At 40.0% G+C, this 27657-nt stretch overlaps 2 protein-coding genes across 2 annotated transcripts in view; both read right to left on the bottom strand.

Moving 5' to 3' along the window:
* Positions 1-27657, bottom strand: part of uap1 (UDP-N-acetylglucosamine pyrophosphorylase 1) — a 411004-nt gene that overhangs the window by 227928 nt on the left and 155419 nt on the right. The window lies entirely within an intron of this gene.
* LOC114658890 (uncharacterized protein C1orf226) lies at positions 7764-27614 on the bottom strand. Its single transcript, XM_028810999.2, has 3 exons — positions 27446-27614; positions 24719-25046; positions 7764-10401 (listed from the first exon to the last, which is right to left on the bottom strand). Exons 2-3 carry the CDS (start codon positions 25033-25035, stop codon positions 9819-9821), a joined length of 900 nt encoding a protein of 299 aa, XP_028666832.1. The 5' UTR covers positions 25036-25046; positions 27446-27614; the 3' UTR covers positions 7764-9818.

A 27657-nucleotide genomic window follows, 5' to 3' on the forward strand; every position in this document is an offset into this window, starting at 1 on the left:
TACCTGTGACATGCTGACCATGTCCGTCTCTTTATGACCGCAGTGTATTCATCTTCTGATGGCTTCTTCCAGCAAGATAACACACCATGTCACAAAGCTCAAATCATCTCAAACATGACGATGAGGTCACTGGACTCAAATGGCCTCCACAGTCGCCAGATCTCAATCCAACAGAACACCTTTGGGATGTGCTGGAACGGGAGATTCGCATCATGGATGTGCAGGCCTTACCACAATGGGGCTAAATCCCAACTCCAGTGGCCTCCTTTAGGCTTTGTAGGCCCAAAAGGGATCCAAAATGTCTGGAGGAAACCAAGCACTGCTCATCACTTGTGCAATACCATTCCAACAGTGAAGCATGGTGGCGGCAGCATCATGCTGTGGGGCTGGGGACTGGGTGACTGTTCAAAGTACAGAGATATCCTAAATGAGAACCTGCACAAGAGCCCTCTGTACCTCAAGGTGAGCTGAGGGTTCACCATCTACAGGGACAATGACCCTAAGCACAGAGCAAAGACAACACAGAAGTGCCTTGGGGACAAGCTGGGAATGTCCTTGAGTTATCCAGCCAGAGCACTGACTTGACCTCAGTATAACATCTCAAAGTGACCTGAAAATAGCTGACCATCTCCATCCCAACTGACAGAGGAGTTTGAGAGAATCTTCAGAGAAGAATGGCAGAAGATCCCCAAATCACACCTTTGGGATGTGGTGGAACAGGAGATTTGCATCATGGATGTGCAGCCAACAGCTGTGTGATGCTGTCATGTCAATATGGACCACAATCCCTGAGGAATGATTCCATCATCTTGTTGAATCTGTGCCACAAAGAATTACGGCATATCTGAAGGCAAAAGGGGGTCCAACCGGGTACTAGCAAGGTGTACTTAATAAGGTGACCAGTGAGTGTATAAGCTGATGCCTCAACTCCTGTGAAAGGTGAAGGGGGTCTAGTGCTCCACTGAGGGAGGGCTGGGGGGCTCGTCCACAATCATTTTCCCTTTTATCTGTCAGCCAGATCTCCATCAGTTCTTATTTTCATTCAATTAAAAGCTCATCTTTGTGCTCTTCTGGCTCCTGTCTTGTGTCGCTCCTAACTGAAACCATCTTTCTTGCACAATTGAATTGGACTTAAAGAGAATTGATTTTGTATTTTAGCTCCTGCTTTAAATTGAAAAATAATTTGATTAAGAAGCCTTGTTATCTCCTGAACGATCTTCTATCGTACTATCATACGAAACCTCTTAATAAGAAGACCTGCACACAGCTCTAGACACACTTCCATGTATTATCACACTTAAGGGGGATGCACTGCCCTTTCTCGGTGGTATACTCAGCATGACCAGTTTTCTCCAGTATGAGACGGGCAAAAAAAAACAAGTGTCGTCTGATCTGTCATGCAATCTCTGTCCTTTGTGAACTTGTAGTGGGGCTACTTAAAATGTCAATCGTGTTTGTTCAGTATTTGTAAGTGTTATGTTGCTCTGACCATTTTTATGTATAAAATGTATATACATATACCTGAAAAAGAGTTTCCTTGCTGCATCGGCAAGGACGTCACCCACCAAGCACTGCACTGGACCCTTTAGGAGGTGGGATTTCCCTGCTTAGTTCTGGGGTTGTGTACGTTATAAGCCAAGACCATGAATTTTCAAAGGAGGAAGAAGGAGAAAGAAGAGAGGAAGCATAAAATGACCATCATCCACCTCATCAAGCACTGCTGTTCTTTCAACGAAGGCAACCACAGATCATCACTGCTCATCAGATTACACGCGGCTGTAAGGTATTTATTCAGGACTTTTCATCATCCACTTCCCAGGGCTGTCGGACTGATAACTGGGAGTCATTCATGAGACTGTGTTGGTTCATACTCTTTGAATTTGGGTTTTCTATCATTTTTACTTTCTTGTATATGAAACATGGGTAAAGTATTGTAATCATCCAAAAATTCGATGTTGAGATTTTGATGAATCTCCACATTTTAGACCTCCCTGACTTTCTCATATACGAAGTATAGGGAAAGTATTGTAATCGTCCAAAAATTCGATGTCAAAATTTTGATTAATCTTGACATTTTTGACTTCCCTGACTTTGTTGCATATGAAGTATAAGGAAAGTATTGTAATCGTTCAAAAATTCGATGTCGAGATTTTGATGAATCTCAGTGTTTTAGACCTTACTGACTTTCTTGTACACAAAGTATATGGATTGTAATCGTCCAAAAAATTCGATGTCGAGATTTTGATGAATCTCAGTGTTTTAGAACTCCCTGACTTTCTCGTATATGAAGTATAAGGAAAGTATTATAATCGTCCACAAATTCGATGTCGAGATTTTGATGAATCTCAGTGTTTTAGACCTCCCTGACTTTCTCGTATACAAAGTATATGGATTGTAATCGTCCAAAAAATTCGATGTCGAGATTTTGATGAATCTCAGTGTTTTAGAACTCCCTGACTTTCTCGTATATGAAGTATAAGGAAAGTATTATAATCGTCCACAAATGCGATGTCGAGATTTTGATGAATCTCAGTGTTTTAGAACTCCCTGACTTTCTCGTATATGAAGTATAAGGAAAGTATTATAATCGTCCACAAATTCGATGTCGAGATTTTGATGAATCTCAGTGTTTTAGACCTCCCTGACTTTCTCGTATACAAAGTATATGCATTGTAATCGTCCAAAAAATTCGATGTCGAGATTTTGATGAATCTCAGTGTTTTAGAACTCCCTGACTTTCTCGTATATGAAGTATAAGGAAAGTATTATAATCGTCCACAAATTCGGTGTCGAGATTTTGATGAATCTCAGTGTTTTAGACCTCCCTGACTTTCTCGTATACAAAGTATATGGATTGTAATCGTCCAAAAAATTCAATGTTGAGATTTTGATGAATCTCCACATTTTAGAACTCCCTGACTTTCTCGTATATGAAGTATAAGGAAAGTATTATAATCGTCCACAAATTCGATGTTGAGATTTTGATGAATCTCAGTGTGTTAGTAGACCTCCCTGACTTACTCACCTGAGTTACTTAAATGTCTCTAGTTAAGTCATCATTTTATGGCTTTCTTCAGAACAGGCCACATGCCTGTCTCAATATGGCTGCCAAGCTGTGCTCTTCATTGTGTTGTCCTTTTCAGTTCATGGTGTGTGAGATGGTCTTTCATTATTTGGTAAGAGAGAGAGAGCTGGGTAAAGCAAGGAAATTTATAGATTTTCTGTCCAATCCCTACAGCCAATAGAGTGTCGTGGTACTTAAATGATACAAGCCAATCCAAACAGCCATACTTCAGACCAATGGGGGGACAGAGCACCTGCACACCTGCCCTCCAGACCATATGTTAAGGTACAGCTTGGCAGTTAGGCAGCCTGACTTTCCTGTGGTGGGCTGACTGAGAGACTTCAGCAGAGAAACATTAGCCAAACTTGTCTGAGGGCACTTCACCCAACCCTGTCGTAAAATTACAAAGAGACTCATTCCTAAAAGGGGGTTCTTAAACCATCAAACCATTGCTGTTATTAACTAACACTAATATTACATTTGCTTTGTCTAAGTTACAAATAAAGACATACAAAATATTTATCAACTTGTAAGCAAAATTTCACATCCCAACAGGGACTAACACGTCTAGCTCTGTTTTTACAGCCCGAGTGACGCTAAGGAGGTTAAGATGTGTGCCAGTGTACAGGGTGAGCGACTCCAATGCAAACGTTCCCGGCTCAGTACCACAACGCACAGTCAAGATAGATACGTGAATAAATCATCTTTATTAAATTTCTGCATTGAAAATGAACAATTAAATGTCATGCCTAAGGCAAAACATTTTTACAGAGAATAAATCCTCCCCCTATAAAAAATACATTAAGAAGACAAATATAAAGGATACATTTGAAAAATCAACACCCGTCGAGCAGTGTACAGTCATTTGATTATTCATTAAAATGATTCCGTGGTAGTGTAAAATAACGCTTCTCTCTCTATATATATATAGAAAATCTAGGCTTCCATTTCATTACCTGAAAAGAAAATAATAACTGAACATGACACGGTAAAATCATTCCAGAAAGAATTCCTTTCTCCCTTCTTCACCGGTTTAAATATATTAATATTATTATTATTATTCTGAGCAGGTGCAATACAAAGGGTGTTGCCCTGGGTGGGTGCGGATGCAGAAATTCATTTCAAGCCTGCCTCTCTCTATTGTACCTCACTTTACAAATGGCTTCTTTGTTGAACAGCAGCAGCAGAAACGAATGTCGGAATGAGGGAATAATGCATGACGCCCTCTTCGGGAAGACGTGTGCCCCAGAAACGCTTCAGACACTCCATTCATGTTGTCCTTCTGCACTGCTCTATTCGGGGCTTTGTGGGGGGGGGCGTCATGAATAAAATACAGCAATAGCGTAATAAAAATGAGCAAATGACAAGATCCTCCTGCCCTTCTCCGACCCTCGTGTCTTCTCTTTCAGTTACTTTTTGTTGTTTACTGTTGCCCACTTTGTAGAGTATGTTGAAATAGGACCCTTTATGAAAGGCCCGACATCAAATTTTTCAAGCATTTACATTTGGACACTTTGGTGTGAAAGAGAGAGTGAGAGCGCAAAAAATGGCATTGGGCGCGTCACGCTTCTGTCAATCTGTGGGTTACCCGTTGGGGTCGTCTAGAACAGGTAATACCACCCCAGGCCGAGAGGGGGCGCTCACGCTAACCTTCTTCTCCAGTCCCTTCTGCAGCAGAGACCAGACGCCCAATGAGGTCAATTGACTCCGCCCCTTTAAAGCCGGAGAGAGGCGTTCAGTCCTGACTCGCCACAGACGATTGGCTCGCTTGTTTTTGTTCAATTTTAGTCGCAGAGGCGCACATCGCGGACCTTTTTCTTTGATTTGTTGGACTGCAGTCTAAACGGGGGACGTACGAGGGGCTCGGAGGTGTGCAGAAATGGCTGACCTGACCTCAAGTTCCAGTAAAGGCTTCCAAACTCGCTGGACGGCACTTTGTTAAAGAGTGGAATAAAATTCTTGATTGGTCGAGCCAGTCACCTGATTTCAATACAGCTGAGCAGGCCTAAAGGGTGGAGGGGTGGGCAAGACCCTCAGAAACAAGCCAGAGTGGAAGATGGCTGCATTGGAGGCTTCGCCAGAGAAGATCCTCAGCATCTGGAGATGTTGATGAATTACAAGCTAGTCATTGCATGCAAGGGGGACGCGAGTGGTGGGGGGGGGGGGGATTGGTGGTGGTGAATGACATCCTAATACTCCCAGTGGGACCTGCAAGGCCTTATTTCAAAATAAAATAGTAATACCTAAAACCCATAAATTGCTGAGTTGACTGGGATAAATCTTAAAAAATGAAATTAATCATAAAACAACATGGCTGACTGGGGTTGGACGTGCAACCGAGACCCCCATACCTGTAAACGTATTGCCTAAACTTTAACTTTCAAATGGATTCAAGAATTAAATTAGGGAAGGACGGCCGCTTTTATTTGTTACATAAGAATAAATAAAGACGACTACAGTGGGATTACATGGTGGCACAGCAATGGTGCTTTAACCCTAACTTAGCATAACGGAAAAATGAACTTTAAAGTGGTTTTGGGGGGTGTTTGGCAATTGACTTTTTTTTACTGGGTATGAACTCAAATTCCGCACTTCATTCTACAGAGTGCCATTTATTCAGGTGCAAGACACTATATAAATGTAAATCCTGCTGTCATGTATTGGGTGGTCCCGGCGTCACTGCCCTGTCCCTCCGGCTCTTTCTTTCTATTCTCATTGAATTCTCATATATTCATAATATTGAATATGAAAGGTGCCTAATTAAGACTGACGCTAGCTAGAAACAGCGGGGTAGTGGACAGCAATGCAGAAAACGAATGGATGATTTCATGCAGGGGGGCACCACGGCTTTAACTCTTACTGATGCCCATTGCAGCTCGCAGTATTACTGTATAACATTCATGCGGGTGGCTGCTACGCGACTGTATAGAAAAGTAAAGGCCGACGCAGTATGTCGAGTTCCACAGCCTCACAGCCCGGTAATCGTTTCAGTTGTTCATAATGAGGGCCCTGACTGCTACTCTGTGCTGCGGAGACCACCATAAGAGTCACTGCAGAAAAGACCACACAGCAGTGGACCTCACATTTGCAACATTTTTTGTGGGATTCCCAAAATTTCAATAGGATTTTGTTTTTGGCTTAAGACAACAATTTTAACTTTATTACATAAAGTAGGTACAGAAAGAGCTAGTTAGATTTCTTTAAGGACAGTCCATCGCTCTGTGGAAAGAATATTAGTGGACAGAAAATGGCAAACATTAAAAGGTAGACAGACAGTGTCCTCTGGGGGCCAAAACTGGGAATGACGAGGGTGACCGAGTAAGGGACATTTACTGACTGGTTAGGGCAAAGAGACAGGAAAAAAAATAAGAGATGGGGCAGTTTAGTGTCCTCTGTAGGCCATTAGAGGAAAACCAAATATTACAAATAATTAAAAAAATATATATGGCAATGGGGTAAAAAAAAAAAAGGCAGGGCGGTTTAGTGCCCTCTACAGGCCATTAGAGGAAAGCACAATATTACAGATAAAATTAATATATAGCAAAGGAATAAAATAAAAAGTTACTACTCGCAATTGGTCTTTAGTAGAAAAGAAACAAGAAACATTTAAAAAACTGGTTAGTTAGCTCCCTCTGTAGGTCAGTCATATCAGTCATGATCCAACCCGCTATATCCTAACACAGGGTCTCAGGGGTCTGCTGGAGCCAATCCCAGCCAACACAGGGCGCAAGTAGGCCTGTAGGCCATTAGAGGAAAGCAAAATATTACAAATAATTAAAAAAATAAATATGGCAATGGGGTAAAAGAAGGCAGGGTGGTTTAATGCCCTCTACAGGCCATTAGAGGAAAGCACAATAATACAGATAAAAATGAATATATAGCAAAGGAATAAAATAAAAAGTTACTACTCGCAATTGGTGATTAGCAAATAAGAAACAAGAAACATTTAAAAAACTGGTTAGTTAGCTCCCTCTGTAGGCCATTAGAGGAAAGCAAAATATTACAAATAATTAAAAAAAATATATATGGCAATGGGGTAAAAAAAAAAAAAAGACAGGAGGTTTAGTGCCCTCTACAGGCCATTAGAAGAAAGCAAAAATATTAGAAATTAAAATTAAATATGGCAATGGAATAAAAAAAAAAGTTACTGCTTTCAATTGGTCATTAGAAAAAAAAAATAATAAAGGAACAAAAAACAAAAACTCGGTCTCGTTACTTCCCATTGTAGACCACTAGAGGAAAGCAAAATATTACAAATAATAAACAAATATGGAAATGGGATAAAAAACATAAAACAACAAAAAACAAACAAACAATTACTGCTCTTAATTGGTCATTAGCAGAAAAGGGACATGAAAAAAATAAAAATAAAAAAAACTGACTAGTTAGCTCCCCCTGTAGGCCATTAAAAGAAAGCAAAATATAATTTAAAAAAAATATGGCAATGGGGTCTAAAAAAAAAAAAAAATAATAATTGCTATTCTCAAATCATTCAAAGAGACAATTTGGGGATTGACAAAGTATATTAAAACAAATCAAAAATGAAATTAGTCATTAGCAGAAGAGGAACAAGGAAAATGTAAAAAAAAAAACCAACAAACTGGCTAGTTAGCTCCCTCTGTAGGTCATTAAAGGAAAGTAAAATATTACAAATAATAAAAAATATGGCAATGGGGTAAAAAAAGAAACAAACAAACAAACAATGACTACATTCAATTGGTAATTAGTAGAAAAGACACAAGAAAATAAAATAAACCTGTCTCGTTAGCTCCCCCTGTAGGCCATTAGAGGAAAGTAAAATCCTAGTAATAAAAGCTGGTGATGGTATTGAAAATAAATCACTGGCTGACTGTTTCTGCCCTCTAGAGGACTTGTGCAGAAACAGAAACACTTAAAATTGTAAAAAGGCAGCTTGTTAGCGCCATCTGTTGGCCATTATTTGGAATAAATACGGTAAATGAGTAGGTGATAGAAATGTACTGCCCTGTGTAAGCAATTATTGGAAAAGGAATCGTTAAAAAATAAAATGCAATTTGTTAGTGTTCTCTGTAAGCCATCAGAGGGAAGGAAAAGAACAACATTAAAAGTTGCTTATGGTAATTGTATATTAGCAGCGAAGATAATGAAAGGCAATTAGTTAATGCCTTCTGTGAAGCAGTAATAGGAATGGCAATAAATACATAAGTGGCAGATAGTAACTGCCCTCTGTAGGCCAATTGAAGAAATGAATCAGGAAAAATAAAAACCTCAGTGTAACTATTGCCATCTGTAAGCCTCAGGGAAAGCCGTTCAAATTAAGTCAGTATGGTAGTGCCCAGTGTTGGCCATTTGAAGAAAGGAAAAGAGCAACAAATAAAAAGTTACTTATGGTAAGGGAGCTAAAAATAATCAATGACAGAAAGTGACTGCCCCCTACAGGTCATTAGTGGAAAACAAAATGCTACAATTTGTTCATAAAGAATCTGTTCCCTGTCAATCAGAGACATCACACATGGAGCCACTGAAACACCTCCAGGAAAACCTGCCATGTAGAAGTTTCAGCCAGTCAGGTGTTTCTGGTGGCCATAAGTGGGAACGGCAATGAGACACCAAAACAACGACAGACAGGTACTGCCCTCTGCAGGCCATTTATGGAAAAGAAAAAGGAATAATAAAAAGTCATTTATTTCTGTTGGTCATTAGCAGAAAAGAAAACCGCAAAGAATAAAAGTCGCTTAGCTAGTTCCCACTGTAGAGGAAAGGAAAAGAATAAAGGTAAAAGTTAATTACATAAATTATATTTATTTTTTAAATCAATTAAAGACAATTACTGCCCTCTGTATATCATTACTGGAAATGAAAATTTAAAGTCAGTCAGCTGGTGCCCTCTGGAGGTGATGGGGAGAACAAAAATGTTAAAACAAACAAAACAGTGCAGAGTTACTGCCACCTGCAGGCCATCAGTGGAAATGCATGAGCCGAGTAGTTACTGGGGTCTGCAGGCCATTCGGAGAAAGGAACTTCCACACAAAGGTACTTCAACATGTCAGCATTTTCGGGTTCACCTTAAAATGCTAAAGCAGCAAACCAAGAAACTCTTGGACGGCATTTCACACTTCAGCTAAGGTACTTCAATAATTCCCAGTAGTCTCTTGCACAACCTTCTTTGATTACAATACAAATGATAATAAGAGTTATAATAGCAATAAAACAAATTCATTAAAAAATAAAGGAAGGACTCAAGTGGTTAAAGGAAGGGTTGAATGCCTTCGAGGACCACCGTGTTTCTGTCAGGCTACAGCAGTTCTGCTCACAAGGTGGGCATTCTGAAATGGGCCACAGGAATGTATGTGTTTGAGGGGATGGCTATGCCCAGGGTGACCACCCTAACCCATCTCAAGGTCTCTGGTAGCACTTATTAATATATGGGCTGCATGATGGAAGCTCTCAGAAGATCAGATTTCCATTACACCAGTCAAGAGGTGCTGCAGGATTCTGGAAAATGACATTTCCCACCTTGGAGGATACATTTGTATTCCTTATGTCAATCAGATCATGAGGATGACAAGAAAAGTGATCTGTTTATAGAGTCCCTCATGTATAGCTTAACAATCAACTCAATGGACGCCTGGAGAGCCTGCAAGCCACTTCAGAGGCATTTGGTGAAATCCAGGAAGAGAGGGCTAGAAGGGAGGTGGCACTCAACTTTCCAAAAAACTAAAGTCCCCCTCTGTTATGGGAATAATCCAAGAGGTCACGAGCACCCGTTTGCTCCTCACTCAAAAGACAGAAGATCAGGGTGATGCTCTTCCTCATCGACGCTGGAACTCCTCTGCCTTGGCACGCCAGAATCTTCTGATCCGTTCTCCAGAAGGTCATCTTCGCTGATGCTGATGTGCAGGCCCATCTTCCCACACTGCGGCGTGGACGTCATCCTCCCCTCCTGCCCAGCAGACCTCTGCTTAAGGTCTAAAGTTTCCTTATGGATCAGGTCGGGCACAGAAAGCAACTGCTGGTTGGTGTCTTCCAAGATGTCGTCGTCGTCATCCTTCTCACGCTGGGCGTCAAGCTCAGGCCGCAAAGCCTCACTGGTCTCGGCCTCATTTCCACCCTGCTCGTGGTATGGTGACATCGCTGGACTGCTTTGTTCCTCTTCATCTCGAGCGGCTTTCCCATTTTGGACTAAAGGAGTCTTGTCTGGTGACTCGTTGAAAGAAACGTCTGAGGCTTCGGGGCTGTTGACCACGGGTTGGGAGGAAATCATCATGTCCTGGGTGGTCTTCAGTGACCGAGCCATGCGTTTCTTAACAATCGGAGGTGGCGGCTCCAGTCGAGGAAACGTATCCTGAAGCTTCACCCTGAGAACGAGAAGAGCAGAGTCTGGAGTCAGTCTAACCATTGCCATGTCCCCCCTTGGGTCACACGTGTAGACAAAATGGACAACAAAATGTTAAGTTTATCGTCATGTTCACATGGTACACAGAAATTCATATGTGTGTGTCTCCTCAGGACAGATAAGAGAAAAAATGAAAGTAAATAAATACTGTCACGCACGTGCGAGTAGGAGGACATTGTATGGACCAAACGAAGGTACAGTGCATCCAGAAAGTATTCACAGCACATCACTTTTTCCACATTTTGTTATGTTACAGCCTTATTCCAAAATGGATTAAATTAATTTTTTTCCTCAGAATTCGACACACAACACCTCATAATGACAACGTGAAAAAAGTTTACTTGAGGTTTTTGCAAATTTATTAAAAATAAAAAAACTGAGAAATCCCATGTCCATAAGTATTCACAGCCTTTGCTCAATACTTTGTTGATGCACCTTTGGCAGCAATTCCAGCCTCAAGTCTTGTTGAATATGATGCCACAAGCTTGGCACACCTCTCCTTGGCCAGTTTCGCCCATTCCTCTTTGCAGCACCTCTCAAGTTCCATCAGGTTGGATGGGAAGCGTCGGTGCACAGCCATTTTAAGATCTCTCCAGAGATGTTCAATCGGATTCAAGTCTGGGCTCTGGCTGGGCCACTCAAGGACATTCACAGAGTTGTCCTGAAGCCACTCCTTTGATATCTTGGCTGTGTGCTTAGGGTCGTTGTCCTGCTGAAAGATGAACCGTCACCCCAGTCTGAGGTCAAGAGCGCTCTGGAGCAGGTTTTCATCCAGGATGTCTCTGTACATTGCTGCAGTCATCTTTCCCTTTATCCTGACTAGTCTCCCAGTTCCTGCCGCTGAAAAACATCCCCACAGCATGATGCTGACACCACCATGCTTCACTGTAGGGATGGTGCCAGGTTTATCTCATCAAACCAGAGAATTTTCTTTCTCATGGTCTGAGAGTCCTTCAGGTGCCTTTTAGCAAACTCCAGGCGAGCTGCCATGTGCCATTTACTAAGGAGTGGCTTCCGTCTGGCCACTCTACCATACAGGCCTGATTGATGGATTGCTGCAGAGATGGTTGTCCTTCTGGAAGGTTCTTCTCTCTCCACAGAGGACCTCTGGAGCTCTAACAGAGTGACCATCGGGTTCTTGGTCACCTCCCTGACTAAGGTCCTTCTCCCCTGATCGCTCAGTTTAGATGGCCGGCCAGCTCTAGGAAGAGTCCTGGTGGTTTTGAACTTCTTCCACTTATCATGGAGGCCACTGTGCTCATTGGGACCTTCAAAGCAGCAGAAATTTTTCTGTAACCTTCCCCAGATATGTGCCTCGAGACAATCACGTCTCGGAGGTCTACAGACAATTCCTTTGACTTCATGCTTGGTTTGTGCTCTGACCTGAACTGTCAACTGTGGGACCTTATATAGACAGGTGTGTGCCTTTCCAAATCATGTTCAGTCAACTGAATTTACCACAGGTGGACTCCAATGAAGCTGCAGAAACATCTCAAGGATGATCAGGGGAAACAGGATGCACCTGAGCTCGATTTTCAGCTTCATGGCAAAGCCTGTGAATACTTATGTACATGTGCTTTCACAGTTTTTTTATTTTTAATAAATTTGCAAAAATCTCAAGTAAACTTTTTTCACATTGTCATTATGGGGTGTTGTGTGTAGAATTCTGAGGGAAAAAATGAATTTAATCCATTTTGGAATAAGGCTGTAACATAACAGAATGTGGAAACAGTGATGCGCTGTGAATACTTTCCGGATGCACTGTAATCTGTATCTGAGGTATGTAACAAGTGTGTGAATTTATATACTGTAGAGGCTCACAGAACAAAAAGCACAGTGAACATTTGTCATAAACACGTTGATTTATGTGTGAAACCATTGCTTTGTGTGCTTTTTAGAAAACTGAGTATTTTTTTTTTTTTTTGTTCTTTATTTCGCCTTATACAATTTCTTGGTAGTTTTCGCATACCCCTTGGGGTCAGAGCGCAGGGTCAGCCATTGTACAGCGCCCCTGGAGCAATTACAGGTTAAGGGCCTTGCTCAAGGGCCCAGCAGAGCAGTGGCCTTTTTGGCAGTGACGGGGATTCGAACCGGCAACCTTCGGGATACCAGCGCAGATCCTTAGCCTCAGAGCCACCACTCCGCCTATTTTGGAAAACTATTCAGCCCTTGGACAAAAGGAAAAAAAAATAGGCCTAAAAGGGTTAATAAAACAGACAGCCATACTGTCAGAATGTGGACAGTGAATGAACTCGTGTTTCGTTCACCTGCTCCCATTTTGGAATTAGAAAAAGAATAATGTGGGACGGCACGGTGGCGCAGTGGTAGCAGTAAGGAGACCAGGGTTCGCTTCCCGGGTCCTCCCTGTGTGGAGTTTGCATGTTCTCCCCGTGTCTGCGTGGGTTTCCTCCGGGTGCTCAGGTTTCTTCCCACAGTCCAAAGACATGCTGGTTAGGTGCATTGGCGATTCTGCCCGTAGTGTGTACTTGGTGTGTGTGCCCTGCGGTGGGCTGGTGCCCTGCCCAGGGTTTGTTTCCTGCCTTGCGCCCTGTGTTGGCTGGGATTGGCTCCAGTAGACCCCGGTGACCCTTTAGTTAGGATATTGCGGGTTGGATAATGGATGAATGGATGGATAAAGAATAATGTGCTCTCGCGGCTTAGTAAACAGCAGGCTTGTTAGCTTAAGATCCAAATGTGTCGATGAAATCTTCTTGATAAACGCAAACATTTTAATTAGGTTTGTGGCCTGCAATTATGACAAGCGTTTTATCATATCTTAGGCCAGTGGTTCTCAAACTGTGGGGCTGGACCCCCTAGGGGGGCACAAAGTAACAAAAAGGGGGGCGCAAAGATGAGAAAAAAAGAAAACAAAAATCAAAAATATGAAAAATACGTCTATTGAAACCAAAACAAATGAACTTAAATTACATTCTGATACTAGAAAAATAAATACAGAGTTAGATAAATGTCGATAAAAGTTAAGTAGGTATAATAAAATATGCATCAATGATATATCATTAATTAAAAAAGAACAAATTGGTATTAGTGGGCTCCTTTCAAAAAACGTTAGGGGGGCGCGATTAAAACTATTATGAAAACTCGGGTTGCCAATACTTAAAGGCTGAGAAACACTATCTTAGGCCCCATTTATTGTGGATAAATGCAGAGAGAGCACTGAGAAATGTGTGACTTCCATTCATACGAATCGTAGAAATGTTGGTAGTTGTTGTGATGTGAGATTTTGCATATAAGTTGATAAATATTTATTACGTCTTTATTTGTAACTTAGGCAAAGCAATGCAATATCAGTGTTACATTAGTCAGAAGCATTTATGTTTTCAACTTCCCCACCAGGACCGAGTCTCTTTGAATTTTACGATAGGATTTGGGGGGGGGGTTGTGCCTCAAACCAGTTTGGTTTCTCTGCTAAAGTCTCTCTCTCAAACCCCACACAAAGACAGGCTGCCTAACTGCCAAGCTTTACCTTAACATGTGGTTTGGGGTGGCAGGCGTGAAGGTGTTCTGTCCCCACCCATTGGTCTGAAGTATGGCTGTTTGGAACTGGCTTGTATCAGAAGCCTTTAAGTACCGTGACGTCCTATTGGCTGTAGGGGTTGGACAGAAAATCTATAAATTTGCTCACTCCCTCACCAAACTGAAAAGGACAACACAATGAAGAGCACAGCTCGGCAGCCATATTGAGACGGGCATGCGGCCTGCTCTGAAGAAAACTGACCACAAATGATGCCTTAACTCGAGACATTTTTAAATAACTAACAAGTCTGTGTGCCGCCTGAAACTACACATCAACATTTAATCAGGTTGTATGGTTGCCAATATTCAAATGTACTTTGCATATTGTTATTATCTATATATATAAAAATGGAATGGGTGGGTCGTCGGGTGGGCCTTTTTTTCATTCCGTTGAAAGACACGCCCTACTCACTGGACAGTTAAAAACACCAATCAAACTAACGATGACATCAAGTATTACCCAATCAAAAGTAGGAAAGGAGGCATCATCATAAAATGCGTCTGGGATGATTTGCATGAGACGCTGCTTTAAAAAAAAAATGATAAAAAAAAATACGGGATAAATCCCGTCCAGTATTGATTCAAAATGGGACGCGCAATTTCATTCTCAAACGCGGCACGATTCCGTATTTTAAAGGACGGGTGGCAACCCTACAGTGCCAGGTAACCACCCATACAATCACATTGTGATTCAGACTAGGAATGCAATGAATGTAATTACCCCGATCTACATACAAGGCGAAAGTCTTGCAACATTCACAGATGATGGTTTGGGATAAGTACACCATACAACATAAAAGAGCTTATAAGGCCTTGAACCGAAAAAAGCAAGATCTCAGAGATCGTAAAAAAAAAAAATAGGAGGTAATGTCGTTTTACTCGCTGTAGATTTTAGTCAAACATTACCAGTTATTCCACGAGGGAGACCAGCAGATGAACTCAACGCGTGTTTAAAATCCATGCTTCTCCCACGCTCGGTTATATGTCGCGTGTTCTCGGGTAGGTGCACCAAAAAAATGTATACATTTAAGTATGTAATGGGCAAACAAAAAATGAGGTATACCCGAAGGCACAGCAGTAGTACTTAATGTAACTTTACTTCTTAAATGTTAATGTTTTACTGTTTAATAATTTATACGCTTCTTATATGTTGTTCAAATTCTTTTATCAAAATACCACTGACAGCGCAATGCACGATAACATGCAGTGAATACACCATACGCATCCGCCCACGGCTGCCCTGCTGTGCGCAGATAGGAGTTGATTCTACAATAAAATAAAATAAAGATAAAAAGAGTAAAACAATCATCACCCATAAAGCGGATAGTAGACGTGACGTACTATATGTGTACCACATTTCAAGTGTATAGGTGAAACGGTTTGCGAGCTACAGGTCATTTAAAATCCTGGACAGACACACAAATTGCCACGGTAGCAAATTACAGAAGAAGATTTTACTGTTTAATAAATTATATTTATATGAAATGTGCTTCTTATATATTACTTCATATTCTCATATGATAATGATGTTAATGTTTATATTGATTTCTGTGTTATTAAAACTGCATGTATGTGTGTATATGTATATATATATATATATATATATATATATACTAGCAAAATACCCGCGCTTCGCAGCGGAGAAGTAGTGTGTTAAAGAGGTTATGAAAAAAAAAGGAAACATTTTAAAAATAACGTAACATGATTGTCAATGAAAGCCCGTTTCAGTCAGTAAGTCTTATGTGTGTGTTTATGTATGTGTGTGTATATATATGTACATGTGTATATGTAGATATGTATATATATATGTATATGTATATAAATGTTTATGTGTGTGTGTATATTATATATATAATATATATATATATATATATATCTATATATCTATATATATATATATATATATATATATATATATATATATATATATATATATAAAAGACAGCAACAGTTATAACAATGACAACACAATTACATTGACAATCATGTTACGTTATTTTTAAAATGTTTCCTTTTTTTTTCATAACCTCTTTAACACACTACTTCTCCGCTGCGAAGCGCGGGTATTTTGCTATATATATATATATATATATATATATATATACGAGCTGTATATACCCGGCGTTGCCCAGGGCAGAAGTAACCTAATCGGTCAAACACTTACATATATACCAAAGTAAACCTAATCGGTCAAACAGTTACATATATAAAAAAACCGAACCTAATCGGACAAACAGCTTCATATATACAGAAGCGAACCTAATCGGACAAACAGCTAATCTATATACATAAGCAAACCTAATTGGTCAAACAGTTACATAAATACAAAAGCAAACCTAATCGATCAAACAGCTTCATATATACAGAAGCGAACCTAATTGGTCAAACAGTTATGCATGTGCAGAATAATTTTACAAAGATTATGCGTGTTAACAATCATTAAAAAGAAAAGATTGAGGAACTCTTCTTCTATATGTGATGAAGCTGGATGAAGCTGACTTGACGAAGACGTAGGTGGCATAGATTGGTTTTTCTAAAACAGAAGAAAAAAATGAGTATCTATTATTATTTTAAATTAGAATGAAAATGAGAACCTTGATTAGAGATAGATTATCCGTATTAAAATATGTGCATGAATAAACTTTTGCTAACTCTCTAGCAAAAGTTTATTCATACAAATTGGCATGGGATTGCTTTGTGAAAAAGTAAAAATTAGATAAAAATAAATTGAGAATGCGTACTTCGATTTGACTGAGATTATGTGTAATGATGAAAAAAAAGTTTAGTATGTTTTTTTTTCCATACGGGAAGGATGTAAAACCTTACATAGGCACCCTTCAGCCCGTACTGAAGGGTACTGTCAGATTCTTACTGACTAAAAAACACCCTTTTTATTCCACAGCTACCCCAAAAACCACTATTAGGCATTACTTTGGGGTGGCAGTAGTTTAGTTATGAAACAGCTGGGTCCTGAAAAAAATCTGTCTTATTAGTGGCTTCATCACATATAGAAGAACAGTTCCTCAATCTTTTCTTTTTAATGATTGTTAACACGCATAATGTTTGTAAAATCATTCTGCACATGCATAACTGTTTGACCAATTAGGTTCGCTTCTGTATATATGAAGCTGTTTGATCGATTAGGTTTGCTTTTGTATTTATGTAACTGTTTGACCAATTAGGTTTGCTTATGTATATAGATTAGCTGTTTGTCCGATTAGGTTCGGTTTTTTTATATATGTAACTGTTTGACCGATTAGGTTTACTTTGGTATATATGTAAGTGTTTGACCGATTAGGTTACTTCTGCCCCGGGCAACGCCGGGTATATACAGCTCGTTTATGAATATTACCAATAATACATTATTTAAATTGTAACTTAACTCCTGCTTGTCTTTTACTGCACCTAATTGCCTGAGGTTATAGATGTACTGTAGAAGGGAAGGTGGGGAGAAGTTATCGTCACTAATAAAACCCCTGTGTGCGTCCAGTATCCGTGTGTGTGTCTTCTGGTGAAGTGCGCATGCGCGGGGCACGGTGTGATGCTTCAAACCAGATGCTTCAAGGGTCACCTGATGCGTCACACAAGACAGAGAGGGCGGGACCTATAAAATATCGCGCGGCAGATCCAATCGGATTTTGGTAAATGAGGTAAGACCTAAAACAGAAAAAACAAAAAATCCAATCGGGTACTGAGACGCGGAGACCAGCTTCCTCATTGTCGTGCAAGTGTTCACTCTGAGGATGTCAGATTTGCGATTAAGAAGCTTGGCCCGGTAAAGTGTAAAGTAAAAGTAGATTTATTTTCACGCACTTCACATCATTTGTTGGGGAGAATCTGCTGATTGCCCACTGTTGTCACAGAAAATTAAATGCATATTACGGACAGCAAAGCCAGTATTACTGTCAGAGAAAACTACAGGCATTTTACGCAAAAAATTTAATGAGGTAAAAGGTCCCTTGCCATTTAATGCAGACTGTTCCTACTAATGTTTATGGACTACTGTTCTAACGCCCGTTATTGTAACGGGCTTAATGTCTAGTATACTACAGTATAATACCTTAGAGACAGTGCTAAGTCTGGGAGATTAGAGGCATTCTGACAAAGGCTACTTATTAATAATACAAAAGAGGAAAGTAGAGGAATACTCTACCAAGACAAAACAGTAGTTTTAAGTCTCTTTGGTCATTTCCTCCTATTGCACGGCCTTCTGGGGAGTTTTTATTCCCATAATGGAAATTAACAAAGGAGCCGCAGGGCCAAATGACACAAAACAGTGAAAGGATGGACAGCAGAAACGTTAAAACATGCTTTGTTAACTTTTATGGGGCACTTGTGTGTTACATGGCGAGAATGTCATGTTTTTTGTAATCTTGGATTTGAATATTTTCACCATCTTTTGCGTTCCCTTGCACAGTTGTTCCGGTTATATAAGCCGTTATGTGTTGGTGACCATATTACTGGGAGGACACAGCCGCTGCCTTTCTTCATTCTGTGTGCCTTTTGCGTCCGTGTCTCATTGGTAATTGTCATTAACATAGAGAGGGCAAACTCAACAGAAAAAGCTGAGTTAACAACAGGACTTACAACTACGGCAAATATAAGTGTGTTGAAAATTATTATGAGTGTAAATCTCATAGACGTTATCTGAATCCCTTATCTGAAATGCTTGGGATCAGAAGTATTTCGGATATTTTCAGATTTTGGAATATCTGCATATACATAATGAATTATTTTGGGGATCAAGTAGGGAAATGCAGGCAAACCTGCTAAATGATAACTCCTTGAGCATGGGAAAGGCGCTATATAAATAAAATGTATTAGTATTATCCCCAAGCCAATTAATATTCTGTCATTTTGTCACAATAAGTCAGTTGAAAATAAAGTAATGGCACTTTATAATGACGGACGTGCAGTGAATACCCTTGACGTGAGCGTTCTTAGTTTTCCTCCTCTTTCTCTGTACGTTTACCATTTGCTTGCTTGCTGCTTCCTGTGCACCTCTTCTTTTATCCACCCTAGCGGTTCGCTTCTTCTCTTCTTCCGTCGGCATCTTTTCACATTAAAACTGATTAAGTCGGTGTTTGTGTTGCAATTAGTACGTTTTTCTTAATTTTTCACATAAGCTGGCCACTTAAGTCTTCAATCTGCCTCAAGAATGATTTAGCTGTACGCATGCGTCACACGGCCGCCCTACTGCCAAGATTTGTTTCTACAATAAAATAAAAAGAGTAATAAAAATCATCACCACGAAAGCGGAAAGTAGAGGTCCCATAGTATATGTGCACCAAATTTCAGGTCAATAGGTGAAACGTTTTGTGGAAGCCATTAACTGACCGGTGAGACACTACATCCAATTTTCGTGTGGTGTGGGTGCACATCCATAAAACATAACATGCTTTTGCCAACATAAAAAGGCATTTTACAGCAGAGTCCAGTTCTCCTAATGTAATCAGAACAATGGAGTGCACTAATAAGGGCACCTAGCGGGAACAAAGCTGCTTTTGTTAACTCTAAGCAGTGACAATCCATTAACACATAATGCCGTCAGCAGTTTCAATGGTGCCAGTCAAGTCAAGTTGCTTCAGTGCTGCACAAAGCTCATCATCCAATGTGGCGCTCAATGCTTCATAGGTACCCCTTGACTTTTCCGCCCCCCCCCTGGATTATCAATCGTGTTGCCCTAACTTTGACAGACGACTCCCATTTTGTATTTTGTAGCATTTCAGATTTTTGATTAAGGACACTCATCCTGTAGCTGTGCTCTTTCCTGAATGCAGAATATGAAAAGAACACAAATATGAGCTAATTATCCGTTGAGATCGGTAGAGGGACACGCAGCGCTTCATTTATGCTGTGGGGCTGCCCGGAGCTCAGCTCTCGTAACTCGGATTTTGAACTTCTAGAATTTTGGCTACTGATTGCTGACTCCATGATTACAAATAAAAAAAAAATAGCAATCATATAAAGAAACGCTCCAGTTTTTGGGATTCTGGAGAAAGGCAAGGGGGTGCCCACATAGACAAACTGTACAATGCAAGGGGCCGAGCAATGCCTTAGAACGCTGGGTCTGTGAGGCGGCCGCCCCGTTACGGACCCCCGGCCAGCACAAGACGATTCAAAAATAAAATTCGCTGCACACAGTGAAATGTAACATGGCAGTAATATTCAGAATTATTGCTCAGTATTATTCAAAGTGTTTCTAGTGGGGCATCTGCTATGAAATGAATATTAAAATGCTGATTACAGAGAGTCAATAAAATGTTCAGCCGAGTGCCAGAATGACTTAAAGAACCGGCCGTTTATTCTCAAAACTGCTTAATCCCACTGGCGGTTGCAGGGGTTGAAATTTGGTGCATTTTATGAGCAATAAGCATAAATTGATATTTTAAAATATTAATATTGAGGTGATTCGGGAAGACATACCTTACACCCAAAGAAAATGGTTATAAATTAATAATAGTGTAATAAAAAAAATGCAACATTAAAGCGACCAAGGACACCTGACTTACAGCCAAAGAACATTACAAAAATGTAAAAAATGTTACAATCATAAATAAATATAACAACAACAGTAACAATATAAAATATATAAAAATAGTATTAATAGTGATTAAATAATGTTGCGTTTTATTTATACGGCACATTTCCTAAAGTGACAGTGCTAATTTTTAATCCAGAGCATACAGTAAGAATTGATTACTGTAACTGCATTTGCCGAGGGTCTCCAGCTGCCAGACGGCCATCCCAGCCATTAGTTTGACCCACCATACGTACAAAAAAAAAAGCTCCACAGTCCAAGGGTCTTCGTTTTAAAGATTTACAGGACAGAACCTTCCATTATCTGCATTAAAGTTACACCACACTCAAGTTCAAACTGAGCTAAGTTTACCATTAACATTGACGTCAAGCTCTTACAATTACTGTTACGTCACATTTATTGGGATAGACTCGAGCTTCCTCACGGCCCTGGATGGACTGATGATATTATAAATATTAATCGTACAAATAACTGAGCAAGATGTGTGGAGTACAAGGCCAAGAAGGTTATGCCAAAACTTTACAACACACTGGTGAGGCCTCACCCGGAGTACTGGGTGAAGTTTGGGTCTGCAGGCTACAAAAAGGACATAACAGCACAAGAGAAGCTTCCAGAGAAGAGCGACTGGGCTGATTCCAGGGCTACAGGGGATGAGTTATGAGGAAAAATTAAAAGAGCTGAGCCTTTAAGAGGAGACCTGACTGAAGTGTTTAAAATTATGAAGGGAATCAGTCCAGTGGATCGAGACGGTGACTTCAAGAACATCAAGAACACGGAGACACAGTTGGAAACTTGTGAAGGGGAAATTTCACACAAACATTAGGAAATTTTTCATTACACAAAGAACAATAGACACTTGGAATAAGAGACCACGTAGTGTGGTAGACAGTAGGAATTTAGGGACTTTCAAAACTCGACTTGATGTTATTTTGGAAGAAATGAAGCGGACAAGACGGGTGAGCTTTGTTGGGCTGAATGGCCTGTTCTCATCCGGATTGTTCTAATTTTCTGAAAATAATTACAATTTAGTACTGTATATGAAGAAGAGAAAAAAGGTGAAGTGCTCAGCACTCCCGGCTGTAAATCTTGGCCCATTTGTCAGCAACTAGCTGGTACTTGCTTTGTAAATGAAGAGCTGCTGGAGCTCATAGCAATTGCCTGGGGTGCGCCAGTGAGAGCAATTAGTGCACCGGAGTGCAACACTGTTAACACTGAATTATGTAATCAATCAATCAATCATCTATCATGTATTATATAGTGCCTTTCATATCTATCTATCTATCTATCTATCTAATATTATATAGTACCATTCATGCAGTGCATCCAGAAAGTATTCACAGCGCATCACTTTTTCCACATTTTGTTATGTTACAGCCTTATTCCAAAATGGATTAAATTCATTTTTTTCCTCAGAATTCTACACACAACACCCCATAATGACAATGTGAAAAAAGTTTATTTAGGTTTTTGCAAATTTATTAAAAATAAAACAATTGAGAAATCCCATGTCCATAAGTATTCACAGCCTTTGCTCAATACTTTGTCGATGCACCTTTGGCAGCAATTACAGCCTCAAGTCTTTTTGAATATGATGCCACAAGCTTGGCACACCTATCCTTGGCCAGTTTCGCCCATTCCTCTTTGCAGCACCTCTCGAGCTCCATCAGGTTGGATGGGAAGCGTCGGTGCACAGCCATTTTAAGATCTCTCCAGAGATGTTCAATCGGATTCAAGTCTGGGCTCTAGCTGGGCCACTCAAGGACATTCACAGAGTTGTCCTGAAGCCACTCCTTTGATATCTTGGCTGTGTGCTTAGGGTCGTTGTCCTGCTGAAAGATGAACCGTCGCCCCAGTCTGAGGTCAAGAGCGCTCTGGAGCAGGTTTTCAATCAGGATGTCTCTGTACATTGCTGCAGTCATCTTTCCCTTTATCCTGACTAGTCTCCCAGTCCCTGCCGCTGAAAAACATCCCCACAGCATGATGCTGCCATCACCATGCTTCACTGTAGGGATGGTATTGGCCTGGTGATGAGCGGTGCCTGGTTTCCTCCAAACGTGACGCCTGGCATTCACACCAAAGAGTTCAATCTTTGTCTCATCAAACCAGAGAATTTTCTTTCTCATGGTGTGAGAGTCCTTCAGGTGCCTTTTGGCAAACTCCAGGCGGGCTGCCATGTGCCTTTTACTAAGGAGTGCCTTCCGTCTGGCCACTCTACCATACAGGCCTGATTGGTGGATTGCTACAGAGATGGTTGTCCTTCTGGAAGGTTCTCCTCTCTCCACAGAGGACCTCTGGAGCTCTGACAGAGTGACCATCGGGTTCTTGGTCACCTCCCTGACTAAGGCCCTTCTCCCCCGATCACTCAGTTTAGATGGCCGGCCGGCTCTAGGAAGAGTCCTGGTGGTTTCGAACTTCTTCCTCTTACAGATGATGGAGGCCACTGTACTCATTGGGACCTTCAAAGCAGCAGAAATTTTTCTGTAACCTTCCCCAGATTTGTGCCTCGAGACAATCCTGTCTCGGAGGTCTACAGACAATTCCTTTGACTTCATGCTTGGTTTGTGCTCTGACATGAACTGTCAGCTTATATAGACAGGTGTGTTCCTTTCCAAATCATGTCCAGTCAACTGAATTTACCACAGGTGGACTCCAATTAAGCTGCAGAAACATCTCAAGGATGATCAGGGGAAACAGGATGCACCTGAGCTCAATTTTGAGCTTCATGGCAAAGGCTGTGAATACTTATGTACATGTGCTTTCTCAGTTTTTTTATTTTTAATAAATTTGCAAGAACCTCAAGTAAACTTTTTTCACGTTGTCATTATGGGGTGTTGTGTGTAGAATTCTGAGGGAAAAAATGAATTTAATCCATTTTGGAATAAGGCTGTAACATAACAAAATGTGGAAAAAGTGATGCGCTGTGAATACTTTCTGGATGCACTCTATCTATCTATCTATCTATCTATCTATCTATCTATCTATCTATCTATCTATCTATCTATCTATCTATCTATCTATCTATCTATCTATCTATCTATCTATCTATAATATAGCGCCTGTTACATCTAACTATCTATCTATCATATACCTGTATATGTTTAAAGACTAAAACTCTACAGCAAACTTCTGAACCATTTCACCCGGCCAAATGTCCCCAATTTAAGATACAGACTTGTTGCTGGGCCCATCATAAAACCTGCCAGTGGCTCCAAAGTAAGCGTACAAATTGGACGCCCTGTTGTACACATCGACAAATGGTTGGGAAGCCAGTGTTTCAGGGCTCAGGTGTGTTTTCTTTTACGTTCATCTTTTTATTGTCTGTTAAATATTATTTTTTAATGTGATCTTTTTTAAATATGCATCTTTGGGAATAGAGTTTTGTTCATGAATCTTGTCTCCATGCCTCCTCTGACTAGCTTATCTAGTTTTTCTTCACGTAATGACGGATGTCATGCCGTTACATGCAATGCAATGTCAAGTCATGTGTTTGGCAGCCAGAAAACAAGGCCCTAACAATGCACTAAAGCCATAATGTCTTGTTTGTGGAAAAACAAAAATAGTAATAATGATTTAAGTAAAGATCACATTGTGTGAATAACAGAACTAACAAACTGACATGTAAAATGTTCAAATGCTTAACACCTCTGTTGTTCATGGCCCCCTACCTCTCTCAGGTTACACTCACACTGCTACGTTTTCTTTTACAAATGCAGACATTAATCTGCGTTTCCACTTTCTGGCCTCACAAGCAGACATTTTTAACCCCCCAAATTTCAAAACTGTTCCAAATGCTCTGTCAAGTCGTATATTTCTGAAATTTCTGGATGGATCAAAATGGAGAGTTTTGAGACATGCAGAATGGAATTGCGCTCTGATTGGTTCCTGTTCTTGCGTGGCTCTTCTCTGATTGGCTCATGCTCATCACGTTTGCTCGCCTCATACTGTACTTGTGTTTTACACTCAATAACAATTCCACTTCATTGTCAGTCAAACAAAACTGTTTTTTTGTAATATTTTCCATTGCTGTTCTCCATATGTAGGTGCAGGCAATTAGCCTCGTCTTGTGTTTTTGGTCATTTTAGTGTGGACAGAGAAATGTGAAAACTTTATTGTGGGCAGAGATCATTTTTATTTTTTATATATATATATATATATATATATATATATATATATATATATATATATATTTTTTTTTTTTACTCACCCGCCATTGCCGAGCTCTTTGCTTGCGCCGGTCAGCACGGCTCCCACGTTTTTGTTGACTTCGGTCACCCCAATGTCTCCCAGGCTGCTCTGCTCCTTCCTACGCAGGAGGTCGTTGACTTTCGCTCCCATTGCCTTCCCAAGGTTGAGGGCGTTCTTTAAGTGTTGGTGCCCACTACCCGACTTGAGGCCGCCCGCTGTCGTGTCATGGGTGCTGGCTGGTGCCAAGGAGCCAGAGGACACACGCTTACTCTGGGCCAAGACAGCCCGGGCGGGCTGCAGTTTCGGCGTCTGGGCTGTGTTGGAATTCTCAAACATGCTTTGGTCAACTGGAAAAAAGGCAGACAAAAATAAATAAATTAATTAATAAAAATTGAAGATAGGGAACCAGACAGAAGGAATGAACAAAAGAAAGGGACAATAAAAAAATGGAGGAGGAGAGCGAAGGAACGGAAAGTGTCAGCTTGGCCATGTCGCTGTATGTGTGGATGACAGTCACACCGGAAGGGCAAAGAAAAGATTTAAAAAAAAATGAAAATGAAGTAAAGTAATAAAAACTGAAATTAAAAAAAAAATGTGGATGACACCATTATGGGAGAAAAGGATCCGTGATAACAAATGGAGCGCAGGCTGGTCCAGCAAGAAAAGGAAAAGAAAAAAATGAATATATGAGGCAGGAGGGGAAGAGAAAGAAAGACAAGTGGAAAAGCCAATGAGAAAGGGGGAAAAACAGAAATGAATGAGAGAGAAAATGAGAAAGAAAGAAAGAAAGAAAGAAAGAAAGAAAGAAAGAAAGAAAGAAAGAAAAAAAAAGAATTTTGAATTGAACTTTATTAATCAATACTCAACATGTCATTTACAATAGCAAAAGTAAAGCAAACAAAGAAAACCCCAACTCACCATAAGAAAGAAAGAAAGAAAGAAAGAAAGAAAGAAAGAAAGAAAGAAAGAAAGAAAGAAAGAAAGAGGAACAACAAAAAACACAAGAGTGAACAGACCAGTGAAAAAGTAAAGGAAAAGGAAAATAATGTGAATGAGAAAGAATGGTGAAAAAGAAGGAAAATATTAAACTGGAAAGAAAGAATAGAGGCGGAAAGGAAAAAAGTGAGAGGCAAAAAGAGAACAAAGAGAAAAAGAAGCAAAAAAAGAAGAAATTGAAAAACATGTAAGAGAATGAGAGCCTTGAAGATGAATGTGAAAAACAAATAAAACTTGACTGAGGGAAGAAAAAGAATGAGCCTAGTAAGAAAAAAGGCGTTTGAGAAAGAAAGAGATTAAGAACCTTAAAAAATAAAGAATAACGGATTAAAGAATAAGTGAAAGGAGAAAAACTGAGGAAAACCACCAAAAAGAATGAATGGTTATAAATAAAAGCAAGCAAATATTGAAGAAAAAAGGCAGAAAATGAAAAGTCGGAAGAGCAAATGTGTGAGTAGAGGGAGCAACATGAAAAATAAGGACATCTTAAAAAGAAATTGAAAAATGATAAGTGAAAGAAAGAAAGAAAGAAAGAAAGAAAGAAAGAAAGAAAGAAAGAAAGAAAGAAAGAAAGAAAGAAAATGAAAAGTCGGAGGAGCAAATGTGTGAGTAGAGGGAGCAACATGAAAAATAAGGACATCTTAAAAAGAAATTCAAAAATGATAATAAGTGAAAGAAAGAAAGGAAGAAAGAAAGAAAAAGAAAATGAAGTCAGAGGAGCAAATGTGTGTCTAGACGGAGCAACATGAAAAATAAGGACATCTTAAAAAGAAATTGAAAAATGATAAGTGAAAGAAAGAAAGAAAGAAAGAAAGAAAGAAAGAAAGAAAGAAAGAAAGAAAGAAAGAAAGAAAGAAAGAAAGAAAGAAAGAAAATGAAAAGTCGGAGGAGCAAATGCGTGAGTAGAGGGAGCAACATGAAAAATAAGGACATCTTAAAAAGAAACTGAAACTGATAATAAGTGAAAGAAACAAAGAAAGAAAGAAAGACCTGAATTAGTAAAAAAAAAAAAGAAATGAGCAGAAGAGCGAGCCATTAAACACTCCGTAACGTCAGCAGTGTTAAATTCATTCTTTTAGTGTTAAAGTTATCTTTAATGTCTGAAGAGACATTCAGAGCTGTGAGAAATGAAAAAAACATGAAAAAAAAGCAAGAGAACAAGAAAAACCAGAAGGGAAAATATCTTATTAGAAAAAAGCTCAAAGAAAGATAAGTGACAAGAGAGAAGACAGAAGAAAAACAGGGAACAAGGAACGACAAAATGGAACTGAACTGAGATGTCACTGATTAATGGGAAAAAAGAAGAATAAAAAAACACAGCGTTAAAGGCAACCATAGTAAAAATAAAATGGTGTGAAATAAAAATCCTAACTGGAAAGAAAAATCTTGAAAAGATGAAGACGCCAAAAGGTAAAGTAGCAAGAAAGAAAGAGGAGTGAAGTTTGTGTGACTTGACTTCTGCAAATAAGAAGCACAGTAACCCCACCCCCAACTGGCTCCTCCCTCAACCCTGCTTAACTCCCACCCATGTTTAATGAGATGCACATTAAGCACACCCTCCAAGTTGTGGTCCCGCCCATGACTCCACCCATTCCTTTCCACCCCTTGTTAACTGTGTCATGATGGACAGATGGCGGGGCTTTAGGGTGGATGGAAGTCTGAAGACCCTAAAGCCCACATACGCATGCAAACACAACCAGCACAGAACAACACAGTGCATCCATCCAACATTTTCATACAAGTTTCTTACCTCACATTGTGAACAGCATTTCTCGGTAAGCAGTTATTAAATTAAAAAAAAAAAATCCAGTTTTAGGTTATAACAAAACAATCGGCTGGTACCTTAGTAAAAGTGAACAATGCACTGTTTGTCCCAAGCATTACTCTCAAAATGCAACAATAGCAATTAACCAGAAAGGGGCACAGCAAATAGAAGAACTGCATTGTGTTCATGATCCACTA

This window comes from Erpetoichthys calabaricus, chromosome 10 (genome assembly GCF_900747795.2).
Source record: "Erpetoichthys calabaricus chromosome 10, fErpCal1.3, whole genome shotgun sequence".
NCBI classification, from domain to species: Eukaryota; Metazoa; Chordata; class Cladistia; order Polypteriformes; family Polypteridae; genus Erpetoichthys; species Erpetoichthys calabaricus.

Excerpts from the sequence above, each read along its gene's own strand:
- LOC114658890 (XM_028810999.2), bottom strand. The coding sequence starts at position 25,035 with ATGTTTGAGAATTCCAACACAGCCCAGACGCCGAAACTGCAGCCCGCC. Across the intron at positions 10,402-24,718 it reads AAAGAGCTCGGCAATGGCGG|GGTGAAGCTTCAGGATACGT; the intron begins GTGAGTAAAAAA and ends TCTCGTTCTCAG.